General features: G+C 43.3%; 2 protein-coding genes across 4 annotated transcripts; one reads left to right on the top strand and one right to left on the bottom strand.

The window, feature by feature from the left end:
- Positions 1–1368: 1368 nt before the first annotated feature.
- Positions 1369–5728, top strand: kcnk15 (potassium channel, subfamily K, member 15). Its single transcript, XM_012826060.3, has 2 exons — positions 1369–2175; positions 2550–5728. The coding sequence occupies exons 1-2, from the start codon at positions 1893–1895 to the stop codon at positions 3215–3217; spliced, it is 951 nt and encodes a 316-aa protein (XP_012681514.2). The 5' UTR covers positions 1369–1892; the 3' UTR covers positions 3218–5728.
- An 88-nt stretch (positions 5729–5816) lies between these two features.
- LOC105898952 (TLD domain-containing protein 2-like) lies at positions 5817–13590 on the bottom strand. Of its 3 annotated transcripts, none has more exons than XM_031566404.2 (6): positions 13430–13590; positions 8812–9045; positions 8280–8432; positions 7966–8061; positions 7724–7797; positions 5817–7596 (listed from the first exon to the last, which is right to left on the bottom strand). In XM_031566404.2, exons 1-6 carry the CDS (start codon positions 13457–13459, stop codon positions 7461–7463), a joined length of 723 nt encoding a protein of 240 aa, XP_031422264.1. In that variant the 5' UTR covers positions 13460–13590; the 3' UTR covers positions 5817–7460. The 3 variants fall into 3 exon arrangements, with proteins under 3 accessions (XP_031422264.1, XP_031422263.1, XP_031422265.1); XM_031566403.1 differs by lacking the exon at positions 13430–13590 and adding an exon at positions 12103–12265; XM_031566405.1 differs by lacking the exons at positions 5817–7596; positions 13430–13590 and adding an exon at positions 12103–12265 and having other exon boundaries at positions 7734–8061.
- Positions 13591–27295: the final 13705 nt, after the last annotated feature.

Consider the following 27295-nt stretch of genomic DNA (forward strand, 5'->3'; position numbering starts at 1 on the left):
AGCCCCAGGCCTATCTCAAAAAGTGTCCCATGGAAATAAGCAAATTGCCCCTCTATCAGAGATGAATACCTCAATGACTAAAGCTATTTTGATCTTGCTGTTACAGGGTGCACCCCAGAAAACATATACATATTTACATACATACTGTATATACATATTTACCAGACCCCTCTACCCATCTTTTTATCCGCAAGGGTATATACTATAACTACTTGCCGTGCAAGATAAATTGAAGATGGTATAAAGGCAGTAATGTGATGAAACCACCCGTTTTATTTTTCTCCTGATGCTCACATGCGCTATCTATAGTGTTGGCATAGCTCGACATAAAGGCGTGCAGCACTTGTCACCTTGCTGATGAATGGGCCTTCTGTCACGTCTTCATAGGTGAGCCAGATTAGAGAGTCCATGCCACCATGCACATTTTTAAGCAAGGATTAATGGTAGGTTGCCACTGACGTGTGTAGGAGTCAGTAGGAAGAGGTAGGCATGGAGATTTCTTTTTTATTTGAGGTTTAAGAGGATTACAATTTAAATTTTTTGTTGTATGTACCTTAGAAATAGCAATTTCGTCGCCAACCATGTCAGCTGCACCATGCAAAATTATAGCAACAGTTCTCTCTCAGTAATAAAGTCATATGCTATGACGCTAGGTTGACGGCAATGTGAGGAACTAACTGTTGCGCTATTAAAAATAATGGTTAATTTAAAACGCGAGAACTAATATGTTAAACTGTTTCCTCCACTTGCTGCCCCATGTGTGACCCTCACTATCCACCGAGAAACTGAGTTACATAAATCCCCAGTCGCCCACGACATAAAAAGGCTGTGTTAATGAGTTACCACATGACTGCTCTCACTCAATATTGACGAACCCACCATGAAAATGATCAGAACCATGGCCAGCGACACATGAAAACGCGCAGCCGCCCTGAGCACACGGGTGCGCACTGACTCTGAAGCACACTTGCACCAGCTGCTATGTTCTACTACACGTTTCAGTTTCTAGTAAAGGAAAACACAGGAGCTGCATCACTTAAGTCTTGATTAGAAGTCAATATTTAACGGTTTCTGTTTAATTCGGGTACATTGGGTACAAAGTCGAGGGAAATGTCTGTCGTTAGTTACATAAAACGTACGAAATACAAAAATATACTTATTAAGTGTATTGTAAATTCACCTGGGCTTGTTTAATTTACTATGTTTGGTATTACTGGAGAACTTAATAAAGAAACTCCATGATCTGTAATAGGAAGAGTTAATGAAAGGAAGGGACCAGCATTGAGGATCCTAACAAGACCTTTGTTCAAGACGGGGGTGTTTTCTAGCCCTATCAAGAGGCTGTTTTGTGCTGTACAATTACCCAGACTTTAGCATAACACAAAATAATCTCATACGACCGATGATTTCACATATTATATTTCATTAGAGTTATAAACAAGGATAATCTCACTACTTTTCTAGATGTGAAGTTTATGGCTTTTCACGCATCGGATCTTGGACCAGTCTGTGATAGGCTACTTTTCACACCAGTAGAAAGAAAACTACATGGAGGAGTGGCGTAGTTCGGCGTGAGTACAACAAGTGTCACCGCATCATGATATCCAATTCAACACACACCATCATCACCCTTTCTTTTATATCACACTGCACTCTGACCCTGATCTGATTTTCTCATTTGAGGCACCGACCATAATGTAAGAATGAATTACATTTTGCTGCTGATTTTCTGACAGCATACCTGTGTCCTCTCCTCGGTCCACGCCACTGAGAGTCGTCCCCGTAGCAGCTTGAACGCATGAGGGGCAGTGATGCTGTGAATCGTACCCCCTTTTTTGTTTTATTTTGTTTCGTTCCTCTTCGCATGGGCTCCAGGCGTTCCTGAATGCACGATGAAGAAGCAGAACGTTCGGACCCTGTCTTTGATCCTGTGCATGTTCTCTTACCTGCTCGTGGGGGCTGCGGTGTTTGACGCGCTGGAGTCTGAGTCCGAGAGCTCCAAAAAGCGGATCTTGGAGCAGAAACGCAACGAGATGAAGAGGAAGTATCGCTTTTCCGAGGTTGACTACCGGGAGATCGAACGACTTGTTCTGCAAGCTGAGCCTCACCGCGCCGGCAGACAGTGGAAATTTGCCGGATCTTTTTATTTTGCTATTACCGTGATTACAACCATAGGCAAGTTTGTCTTCTTTAAATGGTTATTTAAATCGTTACAAACATGGTTTACAATCATGATGATCTATGGACATTTCATCTAGTTTGCATTTATTGACAATGAATATGAAGTACTTACTGTAAAATATTAGCAATATGGTTTATGCAAATACAAGTTACATATTTTTCTGTGTAATAAAGAAAGAAACATGTGCTTCTATACACAGAATCTCATAGTGTGATTGTATTTATATGTCAGCTACAACCATATTATATTCCTCCTTCAAAGATGTTTCACTGGCTTGTCTTATACATTTTCCATTGGCTTTTGACATGTGCCCCCAGCCAGGCAGGGACTAAATACATTGTTTCCTTGGTGATACATCTCTCTGCAGGTTACGGCCATGCGGCCCCAGGCACCGACGCGGGGAAGGTCTTTTGCATGTTCTACGCGGTGCTGGGCATCCCTCTCACCCTGGTGATGTTCCAGAGCCTGGGCGAGAGGATGAACACCTTTGTGCGCTACCTGCTCAGCCGGGTGAAGCGCTGCCTGGGTCTGCGCTCCACCGAGGTCTCTATGGAGAACATGGTGTTCGTGGGCTTACTCTCCTGCCTGGGCACGCTGTGTTTTGGTGCGTCTGCCTTCTCCTATTTCGAGGGGTGGACTTTCTTCCACGCTTACTACTACTGCTTCATCACGCTCACCACCATCGGCTTTGGCGATTTCGTGGCGCTGCAGAAGACAGGTGACCTGCAGGAGAAGACCCCATACGTGGCCTTCAGCTTCATGTACATCCTGGTGGGGCTGACGGTGATCGGGGCCTTCCTCAACCTGGTGGTGCTGCGCTTCCTCACCATGAACACTGAGGACGAGCGTCGCGACGCGAGGGAGCGCACCTCCATTAAGAGGGGGGGCCGGGACCTGCTCGCCCTGGGGAGCGCCGGGGGGCGGGGGCGGCGGTCAGAATGGGCACGGACGCAGCCACAGCACCCTCTTCCTCCCCATGGAGGAGGGCACCAGCCGCATCAACCTCATCCCCTCTCCGGCCGAAGAGCAGGCTGACGCCAGGCACGTCCAGCGCCACCTGTACCACTGCGCACAGCAGCCTCCCCCGCTGGCCCTCTCGCGGCCCCACCAGCCCCGGAGCCGGTCTGGCCTCAGCTCTCTCTGCTCCTGCCTGTGCTACAAGTTGGGGATGTGTGACGGCCCCTTGCCCTCAACGCACGAGCACACGGGGGGCCACATCAACTCTGTCTATTCCAACTCCATCTCCTACAGGATCCAGAGTGGAACCCCCAGCCCCAGAGACAACACGGGGCTCTCTTCCCCAGGTAGTACACTCTCCCCCGGCCACTGCTTCCGGGAGTACCCCCGCTCACGCAGGAAGTCCGTGTAGCTTTTTTAGTGTTCCTTAACTCACTGCAGTAGTGTTGTTTATGTGTATGTACATACTGTTCACTTTATATACGGCGCTGTACATATCACCATATTTTTAATATGCAGCAACAGAAACTAAAGGAAATCCACATACAGTTCAACAAAAACAGCCAAATACTTTTCATTAAGCAGTATTCACAATATTTGACACTATTTATTATCTTCCAAATGCTAAATGCATTCTTCCTTGCGTACATGAAAATAGGCGTTTATACTTTACTCTTTCCTCTCAAATAGCTGTCATGGACACTTAATGAACAACATAGTCTTTTTCTTTATTTTACACAAGTTAGAAGATGTCCTGGGTGAAAATGGGTGTTGCGTGTTAATTGACATTCATTTTCATTTCATTTCTATATAAATAAATATGGTACTGATGACAGAACCATATTCCTATCAGCAGCACTCTGCTACAATAGAGAGATCACACTCTAGTATTACAACCAAAAAGAATAGCTGCTTCCATAGAATTTATATCTCCTTGGCACAAGCCCTGATGGAGGCTGACTGGGAGAGTCTTCCTTTTTGGGCTAAAGAGATGAGACATATCGCATCACCATGCTGCACACTCCTGTCAGAAATCTGTCCTTTCATATTTATGAGAAGACTGTATGAGAATATTAAAGTTAGACCGCTGAAATGGTTTTAAATTAGCCATTCTCTCCAAGCACAAATTAATAACTAATCCTGTCTCTTGGTTTTTCATTGGCTGTGATGGCACAGCCCTGCATGTTACAGTGGTTTCTCGCACTGATCTTCGGGTCATATGCAGACATCGTCACTACTTATTAATGTGCACTATTTATTAATGTACTTTCAGAGATCAGTTTGTGACTGAGCAAATGTTGCATGTGCTTGATGTAGAGTCCACACGTGTGCGTACAGCTTACCTTACTTAACATGTACTCTGCTAATAGAACACCTGAAAACCTTCAGCAGACTCGCAGCTTGTAGCAGTTCTCACACGCAGATGACATAGCAGCCATGTTTTGTTGAATAATGAAACACCTCCATGAAAGGAAGATAATCATATCGCGAAACTATCCTCGGATGACTTAAAATAACAGCAGTGGCAAACATCCGATCACAAATAGAAAGCGCTCCCTCAGCGGGGGAGTGGCTTGCACTCTCCTTGGGTGATGCCAGGAGTGTCATTTGCAGCCCGGGATGGCGCGCTAAAACAGTTGGCACCAGACACCGCCCCATGTGGCACTCCTACCTGCTCCTGCCTGCCATGCTATCCTCACTTACTGAGAAATGTTAACGAGAGAGGGGGGCGCCAACAGGTCCCCAGGCTGCACAGGTGACGGTGAGGAGTCACAGGAGGCACCCCAGCCAGTGTTCAAGAGAGAGGCATGTGGCACCGAGCAGATCACTTTATAATGAGATGGCAGAGTGGGGGGGACAACGTGTGTGGTCCCACGGGGAGTTAAATGTGTGATATGTAGTTTTTTTCTGGTCAAAAATGGAAATATAAATACAACCATAATGATTTCTTTCAGGGAGTAGGTCATATTTACCTATATTCCTAAGCATTCTGTGAATCTAGATGCTTTATTTCCAGTGTTTTTATGTATTTTGACATTTAAGATTCACAATGCATGGGAATATTGCCACTTTTTGTTTTTGGTCATACAGAATTAGAGCATTGTTGTGAGTGAGGCATTTCTTGCAGAATAACAACAACATATTGCACCTTTAAACTCTTGGGCAGGCTCTTACCCATGGAATCAATGATGTTCCCTGTTGTTTCCCTCAGGGTAAAGGTTTATGTTTTGGAGATTAAACACAGTGACATCCTGCTATTGGAAACACATCATAATTCAACAAAACAAACAAATCACCGATAATGCTCAGCTAATGTGTCTTGGATTTCAACGTTGAAATTTGCCACTAATTCCAGCTCCTGGTTCGCCAGAAACTGTAAAATTTAAAAGTACAAATGTTTTTATATGTTCAAAAATGATGTTTCTTGCTCAGCAGTTCTAGGTTTAGAATCAGGGAAGACACATGGTTAATCTGGGAGAAATGCTTTTTCCAATTTGTGTGTGTGCTTACCTCTCTGCAGGTAAAAATAGAACCGAATACCTGATTGTACAATTATCACACCTGAATAAATCTTTCAGAGAAACCGTACTGTTCATTGCTCTGAATGAAACATTCCTTTTGGCAGATGGCATTGCATGGCTGGTTTGCTTCATCAGAGGGACAACAAGTCAATAAGACTGGATGGTGCTCAGCATTCCATCTCTTTCCTTCCTCACTCCATGTCTTCTCTCGCCCTCCCTCACATCATTGTGTCTTTTTATTTATCTTTTGTGTATATAAATGCAAAAGATAAGAGATATCCTTTTGCCACACCGGAAGCCACAAGAAAATATTGACATAGACACGTAACAAACCCATATAGCTCTCCAGTTTTATTTGAATACCGGCACATACTCATTGCATTTTGAGTGAAGAGTCCTCAGTTTAAATTCTGAATGCCCTATCAGATAATTTCAGAGAAGTGCCCCTCCGTGCCATATGAGGCTGTTTATGATAGAGGCAATTTATTCTTGTGCAGATGGAGGCTTTATGAACTTGACTGAGGGACAATTCTCCTTATTGACTTCTCATCGAGGATGTAACAAATCACATTGATTACACCATCGACAATAGCGATGGCGAGGCAGAGTAACGAGCGCTGCATCCTTCAGTGCAATTCAGTGCCGTTGTTTCAGTCTCCGTGTTTAGAGGGAGGAATTCTGAGGCCAGAGATATGTTCATGCATTTCCCTATGTCTTCCATGGGAGTGCAGCTATGGTACGTCACAATGTCTGAAGCAACAGATGCTTCCAATCGGACTGACCTCCTCTCAGCGTTCAGTTCTGGGCCATCTGCTTACCTAAATCACTACTTTACATACATAAATGGTAAACATGATAAGGAACAGAATTTAAAATGACAGTTTACAGTTGGTCTCCATCTGCTCAGATTGCAAGGAAGCAAACACTGAATAGTTCAGTTTAAACTGCAGTAGTAATTCCATGCGACAATCAAAAAAAAGAAGTATTAACTGCGACTGCACATCATATGCAGTAACTGCAGCTTGGTTTCCTTGGCAACATGCTCCTTAGTTAATGCTGCTTGGTGGTATGATAAGCATAGTGTGTATGTAAGGGATCGTATGAGAGTGTGGGTGTGGGTGTACATGAGCGTAAGCGTACAACAATGTGTGGAAATAAATAATTAGATGGGTTTTGGACAGATAATGATATATATTTGAGCTGCTTGTCTGGTAATGCCGGGTATTATGCTTGAGTGTATGATAGTGGTGGTGGATTGTTGGAGGTGATGAGCCTTCAGTTCCCCTCACAGTGGATTAATGCATAAAGAAAATTATAAGGCCCCCTCATGTGAGTGGGTGTTGAGCTAGAGAACATCACAGTGATCCAGTACAGAGGAGCCACAAGAGTAGCCGGACACACACGCATACACACACACACGCATGCACACACGCGAGCATGCACGCCCGCACGCACGCATGCGCAGACGCCTAGCATGAGATAAGAGCTCTCTCTAGTGGTGATTTACTCTTCCAGTGCCTCTCACTCTGCTTAAGTTTCATTTTCAGTTTTAACCAGAAGGAGGCAGTATTGTCCCACTCACAAAGCCCTCTGGCTTGCTTGCTTAGGTGAGGCTGCTTTTTTGAACAAATTTAACATGTCAGCTATCGCCATTTCATTTATCAGTGAGAATGGCAAATCTCATAATCACTATCTGAAAGCTGTGGGCCTTGATGCCGCCTGCTTTGCTCCCTGACTCTCGTCTCGTCACCATAGCCTCACGGCGGCGCGTTGTTGCGGCGTTTCATCATCCCTCGGGGTCAGACGAGGGCCCAGACTTCGAGCTCATCAATAAAGAAGTCTTCGGCGGCCGACAGGAGATCATTATCAAACGTTTCGCACCTCTGGCTCCGTCCGCGGATCAAGTCTCCACAAAGCCACAGACCGAATTGACCCCTGAGAAGACAAATGCGAAAACATTATTCACAACGAGGCACTAATGGCATGGCGCTCAGCAGAGCAGAAGATGATATTTCACAGATTTTTGAGACGTCAGAACACACTGTGACCACGTCTGACTCACCCTCCTCCACCAAATGCTAAGGATTCCTTGCCACCATTTATGAAGTAGGAGTTGGCAGATGTCCATCTGTAAACCTGAAAAAGCCCATACGTTAATGCTCCATAAAGGCAAAATTAACTTTAAAACACACATGTAAGACTGCATAAGTCGATACCAAAACGCAGCACCATCAACAGTGGCCTTTCAGAAGAACAAATTTTCACCGCATCATAGGTCATGGAACTATAATTAGTGAGAGTTACCTGGAGGCGTGGATTCAAGGAGAACAGGAAGCCTTGTCCTGTGCCATAGAAGGAGGAGCTGACTTTGAGAGGAGATGAGCAGAAGGCCCCAAAGACCTGGGAAAGACACACACACACACACACACAGCAGAGAGAGAGAGTGAGAAACATAGCTAATTATCTTACAAATACACCCAACGAGTATGAATAATGATGTGTAATAAGTTCATGATACAACAAATAAAATGGCCTTGCTCAAATCATTAACATTTCATTCTCTCATATCTAAACATTTCCAGTTAAGTGACAGATGAGTCTGTAGTCTGTTGTCCAACCTGCCCGTGGTTGTCTCTGATGACGATGAGCGTGCAGCAGTCCCACTTGGCCATGTTCCTGTACAGAGTCCTGAGGCTGCTGCCGTGACTGTGAGTGCTGTAGACCAGCGACCAAGTGCACACTGTCAGAGCACTAGGAAAGTGCCTGGAGATCTGGATTAATCAGATAGTAGTTGTGTCATTTTCCACAAAGCAAGTACATTTGATAGAACAGATAAGCATCTCTTTAAAAACAGTCCTGTCTCTGGTTTTTAATTGTTTTCATTTGAATGTTCAACATGGGGTAAATATCTAAATGTTTTTCCTTAATCTAGCAATGAATTTGAATGTGAATGGTTTCACCGCAACCTAAAAGACCCAGCCTAAAATCCAGAGGACTCCTCGCACTCTGAATTGAGTTACATGGCAGTTCAGAACAAACCTGCCCGCAGGGCCTGCGCCCATTATCTCAGGTGTTACAGGGCCTGCGCCCATTACATCAGGTGTTACAGGGCCTGTTCCCATTATCTCAGGTGTTTTGTAAGGCCAGTACCTGCTGGATATGATCGATGCGGAGCAGCCTGCTCTGGTCGGTGAGGGTGATTTCAAAGGAGAGTGAGAGTGCTCTTTCCCGGCTCGGCCTGTGAGCAGCGCTGCTCTCCAGGGAACCCTGCAGCTCAATGTCGTCCAACTCCAGGATGTGGAAGTCTTCGTCGTCCTCGTCATCATCATCCTCCCCTTGGACCAACTTGTAGGATGGGGCCTTGACCTCCCGGAAGAGGTTGGCCTGAGAGAGAAGGGGATGGGGGGGGGCAGGGAAAAGGAAAGGACTTGGTGAGATGAAGCTCTGACAGAGTGCAACGATTACTCAAACTCACAGCTTGTCAGTTTTTCTCTACTTACATTCTCTCCATTCAATTTCTCCCTGCCTCCTGCTGTGGCATTCAGGGCATTTAACCTGTTACGAACAGTTGGGCACATGCTAGGAGATGATTAATCCCTCGTTCCTTCTTTCTCGCTCTCTCTCTCTCTCTCTCTCCCTCTCCCTCTCTCTCCCGCTCTCTCTCTCTCTCTCTCTCTTTCTCTATCTTGCTTTTCCCCCTCTCCGGACACTTTGTACTGCTGGAGGTGGCTGCAGCAGGAAATAGGATAGGCCTTAAAATCTTTCTGCTAATACCCCTGATTTGCCTGTTAGGTCTCCATCACAGTGGGGACCCAGTAATGGATTTGTGTGAATGTGTTTCCTTTATGGCCCAGTCGTAAAAAGAAAACACACATCCATCACCCCTGAGACATGCTCTAACTGTCTGAGGCGGTGGCAGAGAGGGAGGGAGTGGGGGTTGGTGGGGCGAGAGAAGAAATCCTGAGATTTTGAATCGGATGTAGCCATAAAAGATAAATCTCTTTTCTAGTGAACACTTCACAGCTTGAATGTCTGGGCTGTGTTTTGTGAGTCCGGGGGGAACTGCGTGCAAATGGGCCTTCTATGGATCGACAGCAATGCTTTGTTTTTCACTTATATGAACTGTATCTCTCCATCTCTCCATCTGCCCTCCTCACGCTGTCCAACAGGGGCACATTAGGCCCTCCTCAGCCCGAGCGTTTAATCCATACCATGAATCAAGTCTGTAAAAATGGCTGCCTGAGGATAAGTGAGAAAAGCATAAGTGGAAAGGGGGGTTTGAGGATTGGCAAGATGCCACCAATACCCCCCCCCCCCCAACCCAAATCACCTACCACTTACTCTCCCAAGCAGTAAACACCACCATACTGAGCAAATTTACACAAAACTCTGCCTTTTTCCCATGCAGACAGAGTAAGATGGTGGGGGGCTGTTAGGCATGGACAGAGACAGACGTGGTAGCCCATCACGCAGTCAGCAATCCAGCTCATTTAGAGCCACAATATGTCTCTCTTGGCAGCGGACTGGAGGCTGACATGACGAGGTGGACGCTTGCCAGTTAACTTGTACTGCCTCTATTCTCCATTCTAGTGTCTCTCGCTGAGAGGCTGTCCGTTCTGTGGACAACTACAGAGAGCTATCAGATGGGTTGTGCTCTATAAATGTACCAGTGAACCACCCATTATGAAACAGAAACACACACATGCACACACGAAACTACGTGGCTGCAAATTGTCTGAGAATTTTTACTTTGTTTAATTGTTTTTGAAAAATCGTTTTTATAGATAAACCTTGGTTGGCAGCAACATTGTGTGTAACAGCGTGTGTGTAAGGCAGAGGGTAAAAAAAAATCTTACTAAGCAAAAGACTTGACAAGGCATTAGTCATCCTTTGTTGGAGTGGCACCATGAGTAATGGCCAATAATTTTTTGCATGATAGTTACACAATCCGAAGTCACGACTGCATTGTTATGAATTTAATTACCACACTCTCATTATCACTCCTAGTTTGTACACTTTTAACAGAACTAACAGCTCAAGAGAATTCCATTAGCAAACACAGGCACTCTCCTCCCCCAGTACTCCTATAGCCTAAAGCAATTCCCCTAATCCCAATCGCATACTCTGGCTCTTTAGGTGATCAAAGCCGTTAATGTGATCAAGCAATCAAGTAGCATTCGTATAAACGATCTAATCATGCCTAATCTGTGTCACCTTAATCTGAATGGAAGTGACAACCATCTTGGAAGGAGTTGTAACAATCTGATCTGATACATTGCTTTGAAGTAAGTCTCTTGAAGAGATGTTGGTGTACTTCTTCAACAGTAGAGTACTTACAGTTCAAGAAACATTACCCTGGCTATTATCTGTTTTAGAAGATAAAACAGCCTACTTCTCTAGTATGGGCATTACCTCAACTCTCTCTCTCTCTCACACACACACACACACACACACACACACACACACACACACACACACACACACACACACACACACATACATACACACACACACACACACACAAACTAAGCAAGCATAAGATAGAGAGAATCAACTGCAAAACAACGGAAGATCAGCAATTAGGCTGTCTCCGTATCAAGACCCCACAATCTACAAGTTTGGCTGCAGCTCTAAACTCCCTCTCTATGCCCAGCAGAGGATGAGTGTCACTAGTATTTTCCCCTCCATTAATCCGGTCATTCTTGGTGTTAAATCTGGGCTTAATTTAATTCTGTTTCTGCCATCTGGTCTTATCTGGTAAATAAGAGACAAACAGCAGAAAACTCAACAGGGTTTCAACAGGAGCCCTGGAGCCCAACTCTACATGTTGGGGATTTATCAGTCTTTCCACTGTTGTCTGTGTACATTACAGAGAAGGTCAGTGTGTACATATATGCAATAAAGACCAGGAGCAAACACAGACACCTCTATTTTCTCTCTGCAGTGCTGTGGCCAGAGTTCAATGCAAGTAAGCATGCACACACACACACACACACACACACACACACACACACACACACACACACACACACACACACACACACACACACACACACACACACACTCCAACACACACAGAGGGAACTACAGTATCTCATCTCTCACAAAAGATACACTGTCTACCACTTACATTTCATGGCATTATCTTATTATCATTCTCCCCCAAATAAATATAATATAAGTCATTGAATGGGGCTATTATAGACATTGAGTCTCCTGCACCTTACATTTAAAAAACATTTAGATTTTTCACTATCACTGGCAAGAATGTTTGATTGTACGTGGACAGTTGTAGAAAGGTATAATCTTAATGAAATGGTTTAGGAGTAACATACTAGAAGAAGGATATAACGTTTGAAATTGTGAGGGTTTAGTTTTAAATCATGTCTAACCAAACTATAAGAAAACCATGAAACAGGCTCAAAAACTTGAGACACTTACCAGGGATTGCGAGTAGAAAGATTTCAGCATCTCTGAATGGTTGACCGGTTCCGTGCTATAGCCGTATGTGACCTCCGTATGCCCCACTTGACCTCAGTATGAGTATCAGTCCGAATGTCAGTTTGACTGTCTGTGGTGCCTTTTTGAGACACAACCCTCTACCTGCAGCAGAAATGGGAGGTGGACACACCCACTCAGGTCCAATTTTTCCTCTCAGCATTCTGTGTGGAATTTTCCGGAAGCGTATCACTACTCATCAAAGGACTTTGAACAAGTTTGACATCCACTAGGGGGCAGCAGTCAGGGTTGGTTTAAAACCAAACTCAAAACTGTTGAGAAAAAACTGCCACTTTCCCATTGATCAATAGTGAACTCTATGATGGAGAGATATATGCAGCAATTTCCCCAGCAATCAAGAATCAATCAAGAATCAACTGCAAAACAACGCAAGATCAGCAATTAGGCTGTCTCCGTATCAAGACCCCACAATCTACAAGTTTGGCTGCAGCTCTAAACTCCCTCTCTATGCCCAGCAGAGGATGAGTGTCACTAGTATTTTCCCCTCCATTAATCCGGTCATTCTTGGTGTTAAATCTGGGCTTAATTTAATTCTGTTTCTGCCATCTGGTCTTATCTGGTAAATAAGAGACAAACAGCAGAAAACTCAACAGGGTTTCAACAGGAGCCCTGGAGTCCAACTCTACATGTTGGGGATTTATCAGTCTTTCCACTGTTGTCTGTGTACATTACAGAGAAGGTCAGTGTGTACATATATGCAATAAAGACCGGGAGCAAACACAGACACCTCTATTTTCTCTCTGCAGTGCTGTGGCCAGAGTGTTAAATGCAAGTAAGCACGCACACACACACACACACACACACACACACACACACACACACACACACACACACACACACACACACACACACACACACACACACACACAAACATACACACACACAGAGGGAACTACAGTATCTCATCTCTCACCAAAGATACACTGTCTACCACTTACATTTCATGGCATTATCTTATTATCATTCTCCCCCAAATAAATATAATATAAGTCATTGAATGGGGCTATTATAGACATTGAGTCTCCTGCACCTTACATTTAAAAAATATTTAGATTTTTCACTATCACTGGCAAGAATGTTTGATTGTACGTGGACAGTTGTAGAAAGGTATAATCTTAATGAAATGGTTTAGGAGTAACATACTAGAAGAAGGATATAACGTTTGAAATTGTGAGGGTTTAGTTTTAAATCATGTCTAACAAAACTATAAGAAAACCATGAAACAGGCTCAAAAACTTGAGACACTTACCAGGGATTGCGAGTAGAAAGATTTCAGCATCTCTGAATGGTTGACCGTTTCTCGTGCTATAGCCGTATGCGACCTCCGTATGCCCCACTTGACCTCAGTATAAGTATCAGTCCGAATGTCAGTTTGACTGTCTGTGGTGCCTTTATGAGACACAACCCTCTACCTGCAGCAGAAATGGGAGGTGGACACAGTGCCGCCGCTCCCATAACGCGCACTACGCGCTGTGCGTAGGGCACCAACTCCTGTGGGGGCACCAAAAAATAGGCAACTGAAAAATCATCATAGTTATAATAATTATAATGCCGATATTATTTCATATAGAAATATTAGGCACCGTTTAGGCATGTATATCACAAAACAGGCTGAACAAGAGATATATTTAATTGCTCAAAAAAAGTTACGCTGGTGCCCCCCCCCCCCCCCAAAAATACACACTCAACTTCCCAAGCTGTGGGTGCCATAGACATGGTGCCCTTTCCTATCTCAGTGGCCTGACGAACTTTGACAGTAGGCTAGGTCAACTTTTCGAAAATGGCCTCAAAAAGACAACAGGAGTCAGGGGCAGACAAAAGAAAGAGAAAGAAACTGCGAGATGATGCCCGTGCATCACTTCCAGGTAAGTCCATGTGTAATTATTGTTAAATACGGGAAATGTGCTGCTAATTTAATGGTTAGCCTATGCATACACCTCGAACTAGCTGACGTTATTGCTAATGTTAGCACACTCAAATATGGTATAACTTAGGTGCAAGTAGGGTTGCCAACCGTCCCGAATTGTCCGGGACATCCCGAAATATTATGGGTGATTTTGATTTGTCCCGTCAGGGACAGCTCCAGTCCCGTATTACAATCACAGCCTTTTTATTTGTATCCGTGAAAAGAGAAAAATATAACAGTTAAGTGTAATCTGTGCCCTGGAGACAAGAGCCTCTCAACTGCACTTGACTCCACAAGCATTTGTTACGCCAACACGAACAGGTGAAACTTGTAGAGAGAGATCATCATGCCTCGACTGAAGGACAGACTTCCCCAACTCAAATAGAGTATCTTAAATCACGATTAAATTGGAAACTTGCACATTGACTACTGGTTGTTTTCATCTTTCATATCAGCATTCTTTACACATAATGAACTGGTGTTAATATGTGTGAATATGAACTCATGAATATGAACTCGTTCATACGAAGTGTCACAGGCACCAATTTTAATTGTAGAAGTTAAATCGAGGAGACTATAACATTAGCTAGATAACTAGCTATCATTTCATGCAAACAGAAATCTTCCATTTAAATCGTTTGTTATTAAAAGTTTCCTTAGCTGCAAAGTTATGGATCTGACAAGAGGTAAATAGCGCCCCTTGACCCATCTAAAACAATGTTAAAACTGTGGCCAGGCAGTGAACTGCAACCAGTCTGAGTTACATAGGACGTTGAGGCCCTGTTCGAAATGGGTTAAAATGCTACGAATGATGTTCTGACTTTGATTCTGATCGGAGCGCGGGCCAAAAAAAATCGAGCGTGGGCCCCAAATTGGGCAGCCTTGGTCTAATGCTATTTCAAGAAAACAACATGAAATTTGAGAGAAACTTGTAATAATTGTCATGACTATTACTATGAACAATACACCCAAGCAAGTACAGTAGTGGTTTGCCAAAATTACACTGAAATGAATAGGTTTATGGTATGGCTAATGAAACCTTGCGATTTCCATTATTGTTGGTCAGCTGTTGGCGTGCGCGCACACCTGGAAGACATTTTTTTTCTCGGGGGGGGGGGGGGCATCATAAAGGAGTTATGCTTAGGGCACCAAAATGGCTAGCAGCGGCACTGGGTGGACAAACCCACTCAGGTCCAATTTTTCCTCTCAGCATTCTGTGTGGAATTTTCCGGACGAGTATCACTACTCATCAAAGGACTTTGAACAAGTTTGACATCCACTAGGGGACATCCACTAGGGGTTGGTTTAAAACTGTTTAAAACTGCCACTTTCCCATTGATCAATAGTGAACTCTATGATGGAGGGATATATGCAGCAATTCCCCCCCCCCCCCCTCCAGCCCCAGTGCTGTACCACCTAACTAATCTGAATTGGTGCAAACCCAGGACTCGGGGTCATAGCTGTGGCAGCAGGTATTAATGCACTGAGCCGAACCTCTCCCACAATCCACACAGCTAACCGCAGACAAATGGCCCCCTGCCACGTCGTTCCAGGGCCCTGCTTTTGCCGGGGCAATGTACTCGTGTTCCCGGCATAAATCTCTCCACCGTGGCAAGCGAGGAAGGAAAAGTGCAGAAATACATCAGCTCCGTTCTGCCATCCAGCCGTCCGTCATGCAGCGGGTCATCAGGCTTTGCTAATACAGGGGGAGGCTGAGGGGGCCGCCAGCGCCAGACTGCCGGTATTAACACAACACTCTCTCCCCAGCCCTGCTGCCCGGCAGCGGAGGTGAGCTTAATGGACACAGCTGTCTGGCCAACGTGACGCATGGGCCTTAGCAGTGTGAGGTGGGCAGGAGTGAGGGGGGGAATCAAGCAAAAATACCTGTCTCCTCCACATCTACCAGGGCCATTTGGTGTAATTTGGTGTCTGTTGTGTCATGTTTGTGATTGGTGTGTGTGTGTGTGAGTGCGTGTGAGAGAGAGACAGTGTATTTTAAAAGGGTATGTAATGGTGTGTGCGATTGTGTGAGTGAGTGATTGCATTGTTTGTGTGTGTGTGGGTGTACAGGGCTGCGGTGGGCTTTTGGAGCAAGCTGCATACAACGCAAGCCCTCTGTGCTCTATTATAGCGGGCTGCCCAGTGTGCTGGTGTATTGATCGGGCAGATTTACAAACCCGTGTCAAGTTATAGACGAGCAGAATGGCGGCCTCTCTCTTGGCCTATTTGGGTCGTGTCTTTTGGTAGTCCCTTTGATCAATCATTGGTTTATGTGGAATCAATTTTTGATGTCTTCAGCAATACGATGCAATGCCTCTTTAGTCTGTATGCCAATGGGCTGTGTGTGTGTTTGTCTTTGTGTATGTGCATGTGTGTCTGTGTGCATGTGCATGTGTGTGTGTTTGTGTGCAAAGCTATAAGCTTAACCAGCACAGCTGATAAATGGCACCCTTTCGCAGGCTTCTGATTATTTGATTATCAGCCTTCAGGACTGATATGCTTATCAAGTAGTTTTCTTAGGTAACTCATCCATTGCCATTGATCTGCAGCCATTTTGTAAGGTCACAGAGGGCAGAGGTCACCATAAAATGTTTGTTTTTTACCTTGTAAATCTGATAACTTACCATACAGATCTCTACTTCTCCTGCAACCTCTATAGATGGAGATCTTTGTGGGCTTTGTTATATTTGATTTGTGATTAAAGTATCTTGATTGAAGATAACTGACAAATCTATACACATGCTTGGGCAGACACAGCTATCATTACAAATGTGTTCCCTTCTGATGGTGCTTTCTTTGTTTCAGATGACATTAACATTAGCCTTCTGTTTCAAACCAGTGAGCTTTGATGTTTCTAATGCGCAGATTAGTATCAGTATAAAGAATTACGGAGACAGGACAATCCTTATCCTTGTCTTTGTATTTTAGATACTGCTCTCGAATACTCCTGTCTCACAAGACAAATCAGAATCTGTAATATGCTGTTATTGAAGAGATGCAACTCAGAGTCATGTGACATAGCACAAATGTGTGTGTTGCTGTGTGTCGTTTGTGCCACAATAAACTGACTGACCAGTCAGCCTTGTTGTTAAAAATAAAGGCTTCTACCTACATAACTGTGCCTGGTGGACTTCTTCATCTACAAATACACCATAGGTGTATCCATGCACAGCACAAGGATGAAGTGACTGATGTGACAGTGACAGTTAAAATGTTGAAGGGGCATGGCTTTTTATATAGTAGGCCATAAAGCAGTAGGTTATCATCTAGATAAGCCTATTTCAAATTTGTTCCATCCTGTTGGTGTCAACATAGTGGCGTTTTGACTAGATGCAAACAACTCCCTACCTTACCTTGTCCATGTGTTTCTGCATCATGGCCATATTGTGAAACTAGAATATTTGGGGCAGATTCCCAGGTCAGTACCTAAAGTTGGTCTGGTGGTGGGTCTAATGAAATTCATTGATTTAACCATGCACTAAACTCTGAAAGGCTTAAGAACAACAACACAAGACTACTGTTTCAAATACTGTAGCGATACTTTGCCTGTTTATTACACACAGGCACAAGCATTCAAACCCTGATATAAGATGACAGATGGGCATGGGCTTATATATGCAGGCACAAGACGCCAAAACATCACAGTAAACCACACTGGGGCATAAATCATAACACACTGACTGTGATCGCTAACAGAGAAATACACGCTAACATCAACCATATTCCAAATTCGACATGGAAATAAACAATAAATCACTCACTCTCACATTCAAACTGCAATCTGGCACACAATTACGTCATCCACACCGCCCTGAACACACATGCAACAAAACACACACACACACCTTCCGTTGGACAGGGAGCTGTACCCTGCCTCGCTCATCGACTGCCTGGTCAGCTTGTGCACCTCCTGTAGCCATGCCGACTGCATAGCCATAGTCTGGTTAAATCACTCATCCAGTTCGTCACTCTGTAGATGAAGTGGCACATTCTGCGTCTTTTTAATGCCAAGCCGCCCACAAACTTCACCAAAGACAGCAGCTTTGAAGTTCCGCCCCTGGTCGTTTTGTGGTTCCTCAGGCACACAGACGCACACAGAACATCTCGCTCAGCAGGCAATCAGCTGTGGTGGCGGCACTCTGGTGCAGAAAGCCGTATGCCTCGGGCCACTCCATGAAGTGGTCCATGTCCACCAAGCTGAAGCGGTTCCCTTGCCTGGTGATGGGCCCAGCAAGTCTACGGCTCCATGGGTGCCCCCACCACATATTGCAGCAGCTGGTGCGCAGCTCTGGCTGCTAACCCCAGATGAAGGCTGGGCGGACACCTTCTCAGGCTGGCATGGGCACGCGGGCGTCTCCAGTCCCCAGTAAAGCTCCAGGACAGGCGGCCCCTCCTCCTGCGTTGGTTGGTCCTGCTGGTGCCTCTATGGTATTTTTTCTTCACAGAGCCACATTATGATATCCATCCTTATTCCTGAACTACTTTCTGGCTAAGCAAACAAGCTACACAACATAATGACGAAAGCTGAACTAATTATTTAGCAAGGAAACCAATGTTCTAAAATGACATTGCATGTAGCGTGCCATGAGGTTCAAATGTAATTTCTTCTTGTTTAGTTATACACAGGAAAAAATGTTCCTTGTACTTTTGGTTGAGGACTTCCCACACCGGCCAATTCTTTCACTGTCACATGCAAGTACTCGTACCCAACAACCTAACCTAACCAATATACCAACTGCCCAACCAGAGCTCCTGAGCAGCAACAGCGATGCACCCCTGTCTGGTGACATGCGCTGCATGTTGTACCTGGGATCCGTAAAGGCCCTCCTTCACAGTACAACATGCACTGTCTCTAGCCCAAGTACTAAACACAACAACATGACTGCCCAACCATAGAACCTGGGCAGCAGCTTACAACAACAACAACAACGCTGCTTTTGTGAGCATTTCACTGGGGTTTTCAAGCAGGCACCTTCCTTACCAGTATTTCATTAAATTGAGCCCATGACACCTCCAGGAGGCTCAACAGTGATGTTTGGCGTCCCAGAGCTGGTCTCATGGCAGTCACAACAATACATTGTGGAACTTGAAGTTGTTTACCAACATTAGCCAGTAATCTCCAATCCTGAGCTTTGCCCCATTTGCTAGTCCTGTTTGTTCGTGCCTGGTGTCCACTTTTCTGCCCCTCTCGCACAAAAGTCTACTGTCCCTATCATTAACCGGCAAAGAGTTAACCTCCTCGTTTATTCTCAAACAGACAAGCAAATGTTTTTAATGAGCCAACACTCCCAAACACAACTTGCAGCTTCCGTCTTCACCGCCCCCTGACTGAGGAGTTGGGAGTCCAAACCTAGTCCAAACCCTGCTCTTCCACTCTGTACCTGCTCAATGATATCCCTATACTGGATTGCGCCTTGTGCATGTTGAACCGCTTCTCGTGGATTCCACTTCTTTCCTGTTTTTACCATCTGAGCAGTATTCTTTACTGCTGGATCCTTAGACTGTGACAAAGTCATCTCCAGGCTGGTCTCACCACATTTGAACTCCTCTACCAAGCTGGTCATTGGTAAATCCAACATTCGTTTTCCATACAAAGCTACAGTACTTACACAACGTGGCACCCCAAGCCATTTCCTAATTGCCTCATTAATTACTTTCTCAGATTTCTCCAGCTCTGAAGTAGCAACTTCATACACAGTCAACTTCAACTACGGTTCTGAAACAACGTTAGGATATGGTTCAGAGCCACGCTTGAATGCTGTTTATGCTGTGGGAAAAGAGACTGGATCAGATAACAAGCTTCAAATATTTGATGTGGGCAAACTACAGAGACGTTTCATTACTGTCAACACTATGACACTTGTAGGCATATATTTTTGTTTTATTTATTTATTGGGTACATAAAACTTAAACTGAAGATGCAGAAAAATCAACCCAAAGGTGTCATGCATATCCCATGCTTTAGAAAAGAAATGCTGTGTGGGGTGTTGGTCAGGAAACTTCACTCATGAACTCTTCACTTCTTACTACATGGATCTGTAATCAGCTTCAAGGAAAGACCTGTTACTGGGAGAAGATCAATGGGAGAGATAGAGAGGTTATGAAATCTGTGCTCTTTGTCCAAAATCAATTTACGTAAGCAGCTTATATTGTGATATCTCAGATCCATTTATATATTCTTCTCCCAGTGGGTGAGGCAAAGGAATGAGGCAAAAGATGAGTCATTCTAGTCCAGATCATTCTTCAGTGTTACCTGTTATCAACCTTTGTTTGACTAATTCACACCATTATTGACGTTCCTTGAGAAATCTGCTAATTTGCTAAGCCACCACAAACAATCAGCAAACTATCTATTAACTGTCTGATGACAAAGGGAGTATAGCTTTATAGGTTTTGGACTAGGATCAAATTAAGGTTAGAGTTTGTTGCCAAGTATTTGTTTCAACTTCAAAATTACATGCCAACTCTGTTTGTCAAACATCCACTGATGACTGTCACATAATGGGCCATTATAATGTAGTCACTCTCTGTATACATTTCCTTCCCCCATTGTGGTTCTTACAGTTGTTCTCGATTGCTTACACATGTAACGCACCCTAAAAGGGAGGTTGAGGCTCGGACGCAAAGATCAGAGAGCGTGCAAGAGAAACCACAACACCGTTCTTAATAATAAAATAGATTTATTTAGCGACTCCAGGGAATTGATAATAAATATAAAACATTAAAATGCGCTTTCTAAAAGTAGTGCCAGCACTCAAAGTTAAAATGTCTGTCTGGGGTGTCCAGGTAGGTCCGTATGGTTTCAGCGCCGTGCGCGTCAGTCTCGTTCTCTCGGGACACGGCCAAGCCAGCCGCTCTTCTGGTTTTCTGGTTCTCTGCTTCTCATGCACACACACACGACACAGCTTGGACAGGGTCAATGGCCGGCAGTCCTCAAGCAACTCTCATCTGGTCCAACCTTAATACATGGACACAGCGTCAGATAATACTCAATTACAATTACATGAAACCCAGAGAAAGTATAGAGCCCACACCAAAGAATATCGGGATCACCAACCTTAATACATGGACACAGCGTCAGACAATACTGTAATTAGCTTGTGGACACGGGTATAAATAGGAACATTGTGATGGGAAACAGGCCCGGGGTGGGTAATCGGGAGAATCGGGAGAGTTCCCGGTGGGCCGCTTCACTTCTGGGCCGGTCGAGAATTTTATTTTTTGACATTTGTCACGTTAGTCCATCTTCTCCCCTCCCAAATAGAGTTGGTTGGGTCCATAGCCCGTCTTTTCCAAAAAGTTTTCTCAGATTACATTTAGTCATTTAGCAGACGCTTTTATCCAAAGCGACTTACATATGTACGACTTGCAATGTATACACATTTTACATTTTACATTTACACTGATGGCACACTGCACATCTGGAGCAATTAGGGGTTCAGTGTCTTGCTCAAGGACGCTTCGACAGGGAATCGAACTAACAACCTTCTGATTACTAAACGACTTCTCTACCACTGTAGCCGATAGTCAGGCCGGCCCTACCCCAACGATACGCGTCAGAGAGGATGGATGGGAGGAAGAGGGGCTGAAAAAGCTAGGTTGAAAAAAAGGAAGGCATTGGAGGAGGATGCTGCCAAATGTGCCAAGCTTACCGATTTATTTTCAAGAGGACAAACACAAGTGGCAACTGGTAAAGAGAGACATAGGCCTAGTGATTAGCAACGTAACTATTAGGCTAACGTTGCAGCATTGGTTAATATCGTTGTAGCGTTGTCAACCTATTCGCAAGCAAAATATTACCAGAGATGGAGCTTGAAAGCAGGACCTGTTCCTCCTGCAAAAACTGTGCCATTTGTGTCCATTTAATACTCTCACGGTACAACCTCCTCACAGATGCTTATCATGTCATTGGCATATACGTTTCTGTTGACTTTGTCCATCACACCGGTTGCATGTGAGAGAAGCTTCTCAACCTTAAAATTTGTGAAGAATAGGCTACGAAGCTCATTGAGTCAGGACAACTTGGAGACTTTGATGTTAATGTGCACAGAGAAGGAAATCATCATGTCTATAAGCAGCGACACAGTTATAGATTAAGTGGCTGAAACCAGTGAACTGCTTAGGCGGTTACTGGTGCTGTAGATGCTGTTGGTGCTATTCGCAATGTAACTGTATACTGTACTGTGAGTTGAACTGTAAACATTAGTTCAATATGCCTCTTTGTTGAAGAGTAGGATACGTTTCAAATGCTTTATTTATTTATTTCTGCTTTTGTTAATTTATCAACCTATCCTTGTGGAATAGTGGAATATTTTTTGTTAACTTCTCAGTTTAAGTGGATTATTATTTAACCTTTACATTATTTGTTGAACCATGGTATTAATAAAAAGAAAACTACAGGATAGTAAGAGCTGAACTGTTGCTTCATTTATCCAATTTCCACTACCATGGAAAAAGTGGGCCGGTCTTGGGCCTGAAATTCCCGGGCTGAAAAGTGGCCCCACTCAGGCCCTGATGGGAAACACCTAAGGAGGGGAACGGCATAAGGCTAGGCACCTGTGCTTAATTAGTGATCATGCTACACGTGCGGTAGAAAAGGTTCGTGCTCAGTGCTCATTTAAAGTGTGCCAATCACCACTACACTCATGTGAAACACTACACACCACTCAGAACACACCGTGCATCACTGCAAACAACCCTCAGGCCCAAAACACCATGTTACACACATATTTAGCTAATCATGGGTCAACTTAATCTAATGCTCACATCTTCTTTGCACAGCAAGAGTCTTCTCTGGCGAATCCCCCTCTCTATATTCTAAATATTGGCAGCACCTGTGTGAACTCTCTGTGCACAACTAATCAAGTAGTTCTCAACCTATAAAAGAGGTCAATAGATTGAAGTTGATACCAAGCATGGATTGAGGAGGCTGCCACCAACAAAGTCAGCAAGGACTAGGACGAGGACAAGGAAGAGGCCGTGGTAGAGGTAGAGGTAGAGGTAGAGGTAGAGGTAGAGGTAGAGGTAGAGGGGCCCCTGTCAGGGGACGTGCCGTTCGTGTAAGATGCTCCTATGAAATTAGGGCAACAGTCATTGATCACGTAGTCAATCATGACCTCTCCATGAGAGGCTGGCCAAAGGGTTCAGCCAAACCTGAGCCGTCATACTGTGGCATCAATTGTTTGTACATTGTCATGAAAATGACACTTTGCTGGCCTTTACAGGCAATTTACTGTACTGTGTTTCACTGTATTTGCACTCTTGGCAACAACCATTTCTATACTTTTGTAAAGTGTGTTGCCACAATACAATACAGTACAGTAGTTTCACTAAAGTAATTTACAATATATATAGTAGAATTCTGATTATTGTATTTACAGCCTATTGCCCTATTTTTACAGAATCAACACACTAGCCCACACTGGTGGCACGGGGGGAATGTTCACTGCAGAACAGATTTTACCTTTTTACTGTATATTGAAGCCCTTCATTTTGACTTCTTACAGTATCTACATCTAATGTGGAAAAATGACTGCAACAAATATTTTTGTGTCAGAATCTTTGCCATTTTGTACACAGTAGAACAAATGTAAACCAATGTTGTTGACAGGTCCTTGTTTAGAATATCTTTTACAGTATTTAGCAATACAAAAACAGAACTACAATATTTTACTGCATACAAATTTTCAGATTTCAAATACTTTCTGACAGTATATTCCCTAAGTTAGAGTGCTCAGTACAAAACCCAAATTGTAGTACGTAGTCAGTGGTAAAACAGTCAATACTGTGAGGGTGCTGCACAAAAGTTGAAGTGATGGTTGCAGAGGTTGATATTGATAGCTGTAGTTTTAGTTTTGTTATCCATTGTTAAATAAATGAGAAAACATACATTTTCAATTGAGCACAAATTGTAGGTTTTGATGGAAATGTTTAATTTTGATGGGTGTGTGATAAGTTTTGAGAAGGTGGTGTCATTCTGCAAACATCGTATAGTGTTTTGGTCATTTCGTCTTCTGTTAAGGGCTGTGTGTGAGCTGTTTTAAAAAAAAAAGTAAACAGTGAATGAAAAAATGTGCCAAACCAATCGAGAAAAACTGTAATCAAGAAATAGTTGCCAATTGAATCAGACTATACTTTTATTTACACTTTCTATGAGTCTAATATACCCTGGCTGGTCCACAATTGATCATGCTATTCATTTGCAATAAACCTTTATTACATTTTCCTCAGATATTCCTTCACAGCTATAAACTTATTTAACGTAAAATACCATGATGCAAAGCCGAACATTGCAATTCCAAGTGTAATCTGTAATGCAGTGTTGACCGTCACTAAACAGAAATGCTGTGTGGGGTGTTGGTCAGGAAACGTCACTCATGTTACTACATGTATCTGTAATCAGCTTCAAGGAAAGACCTGTTACTGGGAGAAGATCAATGGGAGAGATAGAGAGGTTATGAAATCTGTGCTCTTTGTCCAAAATCAATTTACGTAAGCAGCTTATATTGTGAGATATCTCAGATCCATTTATATATTCTTCTCCCAGTGGGTGGCAGAGGAATGAGGGAAAAGATTAGTCATTCTAATCCATATCATTCTTCAGTGTTACCTGTTATTCTGGCCATTTTAAGATCTGTTGTAAGTGTAAATCAACCTTTGTTTGACTAATTCACACCATTATTGACGTTCCTTGAGAAATCTGCTAATTTGCTAGGCCACCACAAACAATCAGCAAACTATCTGTTAACTGTCTGTTGACAAAGGGAGTAGAGTTTTATAGGTTTTGGACTAGGATCAAATTAAGGTTAGAATTTGTTGCCAAGTATTTGTTTCTACTTCAAGATTACATGCCAACTCTGTTTGTCAAACATCCACTGATGACTGTCACATAATGGACCATTATAATGTAGTCACTCTCTGTATACATTTCCTTCCCCCATTGTTGTTCTTAACCTGTAGAAAAACACAAACATCTGTGTTGAGGACACACATCTGCAGCAGCATGTTTTACAGTTTGAGTTGGCACCTTTTATATGATATATCAGACAATACAGAAACAATTCAAGCAGTATACCACTGGGTTGCACCATCACACTCTGTAATGCTTATCAACATACCTCACTGACATTAATCAAGAAATTGTTGCCAATTAAATCAGACTGTACTTTTATTTACACTTCATGAGTCTAATATACCTTGGCTGGTCCACAATTGATCATGCTATTCATTTGCAATAAACCTTTATTACATTTTCCTCAGCTATTCCTTCTCAGCCATAAACTTGTACAATTAAAATAGCATGATGCAAAGCCAAACATTGCAATTCAAAGTGTTATTTATATCTAAATGGTGGTATCTGTGATGCACTGTTGATATTCACTATACATAAATGGATCTTAGAACAAATGACTGGCTGTTGTTCCTTATGTTGACATTGTACACCCATATGCTTGCCCTTCTGTGCAGCAACCACTAGATGCATCATATCACTGTGCTTTATCCCAGATTCTTAACACACAAACACATTCTGGGCTTGAAATGAAGTAATTTGCAAAAATGAGGTGTTTCCCACTTACAAGAAAATGGGACAAGTGTAGTAATGTAATTATTTATGAGACTGAGTGTTTTGAATACAACTAGAATATACTTACCAGACCTCCTAATTAGCAAATATACTTCATGTTTGAATAAGTTGTAATGTTCTTCCGATGTTTTTACAACTATTCTCATGTAAAATATTAAATAAAACATCTCAATATGCTTCAATAAAGAATGTGTGTAAGCTCCTATAAATAGTTTTGCAAAATACAATCACTACCACCACTACTCTCTCTATCTCTGACACACATACACACACACACATCCTAACACACATACAGTAAATCTATACAATGTTTTCGTACTGTTGGTTTCTTCTACTACAGGTTTCAACTTTGATTCATTCTTTCATGTCATACCCGCAGGTGTAGCATTCTGACGAAACCCTAAAAAGCCAGTATCATCACCATCATCCTGGGAGGTTTGGGCAAGTACAAGAAGAGAGACAGAGCAAAAAAAAAAAACTAAAAGAATGATGAAAAGCCAAATTCAGTGTCTGGAGAGAGACAACACGAGAGCAAGAGTGAAAGGATTCGTGCATATGTTCAGCATCAGCATGTGCCAAAAAGGAAAACATCCAACAGCGGGGGGGGGAGATCGTCATGACGCCATTTCTCGTGGCACCACAGATGCGCTTCATTACCCGCGGAGTGAGGAGGAGGGGGGGGTTGTTGCATGATGTGATGGCAACTTGTTTATGCTTCCCCAAGCCCTTCACACTCAAGCTGAACTTTTGCCAGGGTCAAAATTATGTGTTTACCATTTTATTTGGAGAGAAGATGGATAAATAAATATAAAAATGACTTAGGAGGCATCATAGTTTTATAGCATAATTGAATTCCATGTAGCAGGCAAGCACACAAGCCACAAGGATAACACGATTGAGCTGGAAACAATTTGTCCCTTTAAGGAAGGGTTTACAGAGGTTGGCTGCAAATTACTATATGTTATATTTTATTTCATGGCAGATGATTAGTTGTTAGCACAAGCTATTCCTGTTGAACATTGTCTCAGCTTATTTCTGTGTATGTGTCCCAATCAATGTAACACTGTAGTTCTAGTAGTCCAGGTCTTTGTGTCAGGGTTGGAGAGGGCAACACTAGGTGCATGTATCCTCTCAGGTCTATGACTGACTAAAAGGGAAGTAGTTGAACAGCCATACAGTTGTATTCATATTCCACCTCGACCAGCCCATATACGCTTAATGCTACCCCTGGCAAAATAATAGTCTTTACTACCACTGAAATAGAGTCCTGGGCTTCTGATAGTCATGATTCAAGTCTGTAAATAGCCTCATCGCAGCATGTGGTTATATAAAGGCATTACATCATTGTAATTTTGTCTTCCGTGACAAATCACAGACACTGTCAGAACTTATTTCCACTGAAAAAAGGCAAAGAGTACAATGAATGATTATTAGTTCCTTGTACTAATGTATGTTGATCTTCCCATGATCAAGTCTGATAAAAAACAATGTGAAATAATGACCTTTACCTATCTATATACTGCTGAGTATGTATTCATACCTAGGACAGAAGTAAGATAAAAATCAAACCATCCCTATCTGGGTGTTTTACTTTCCTCAAGGACTCACGAGCCACCCACCCACCA

This window comes from Clupea harengus, chromosome 4 (genome assembly GCF_900700415.2).
Source record: "Clupea harengus chromosome 4, Ch_v2.0.2, whole genome shotgun sequence".
Lineage (NCBI taxonomy): Eukaryota > Metazoa > Chordata > Actinopteri > Clupeiformes > Clupeidae > Clupea > Clupea harengus.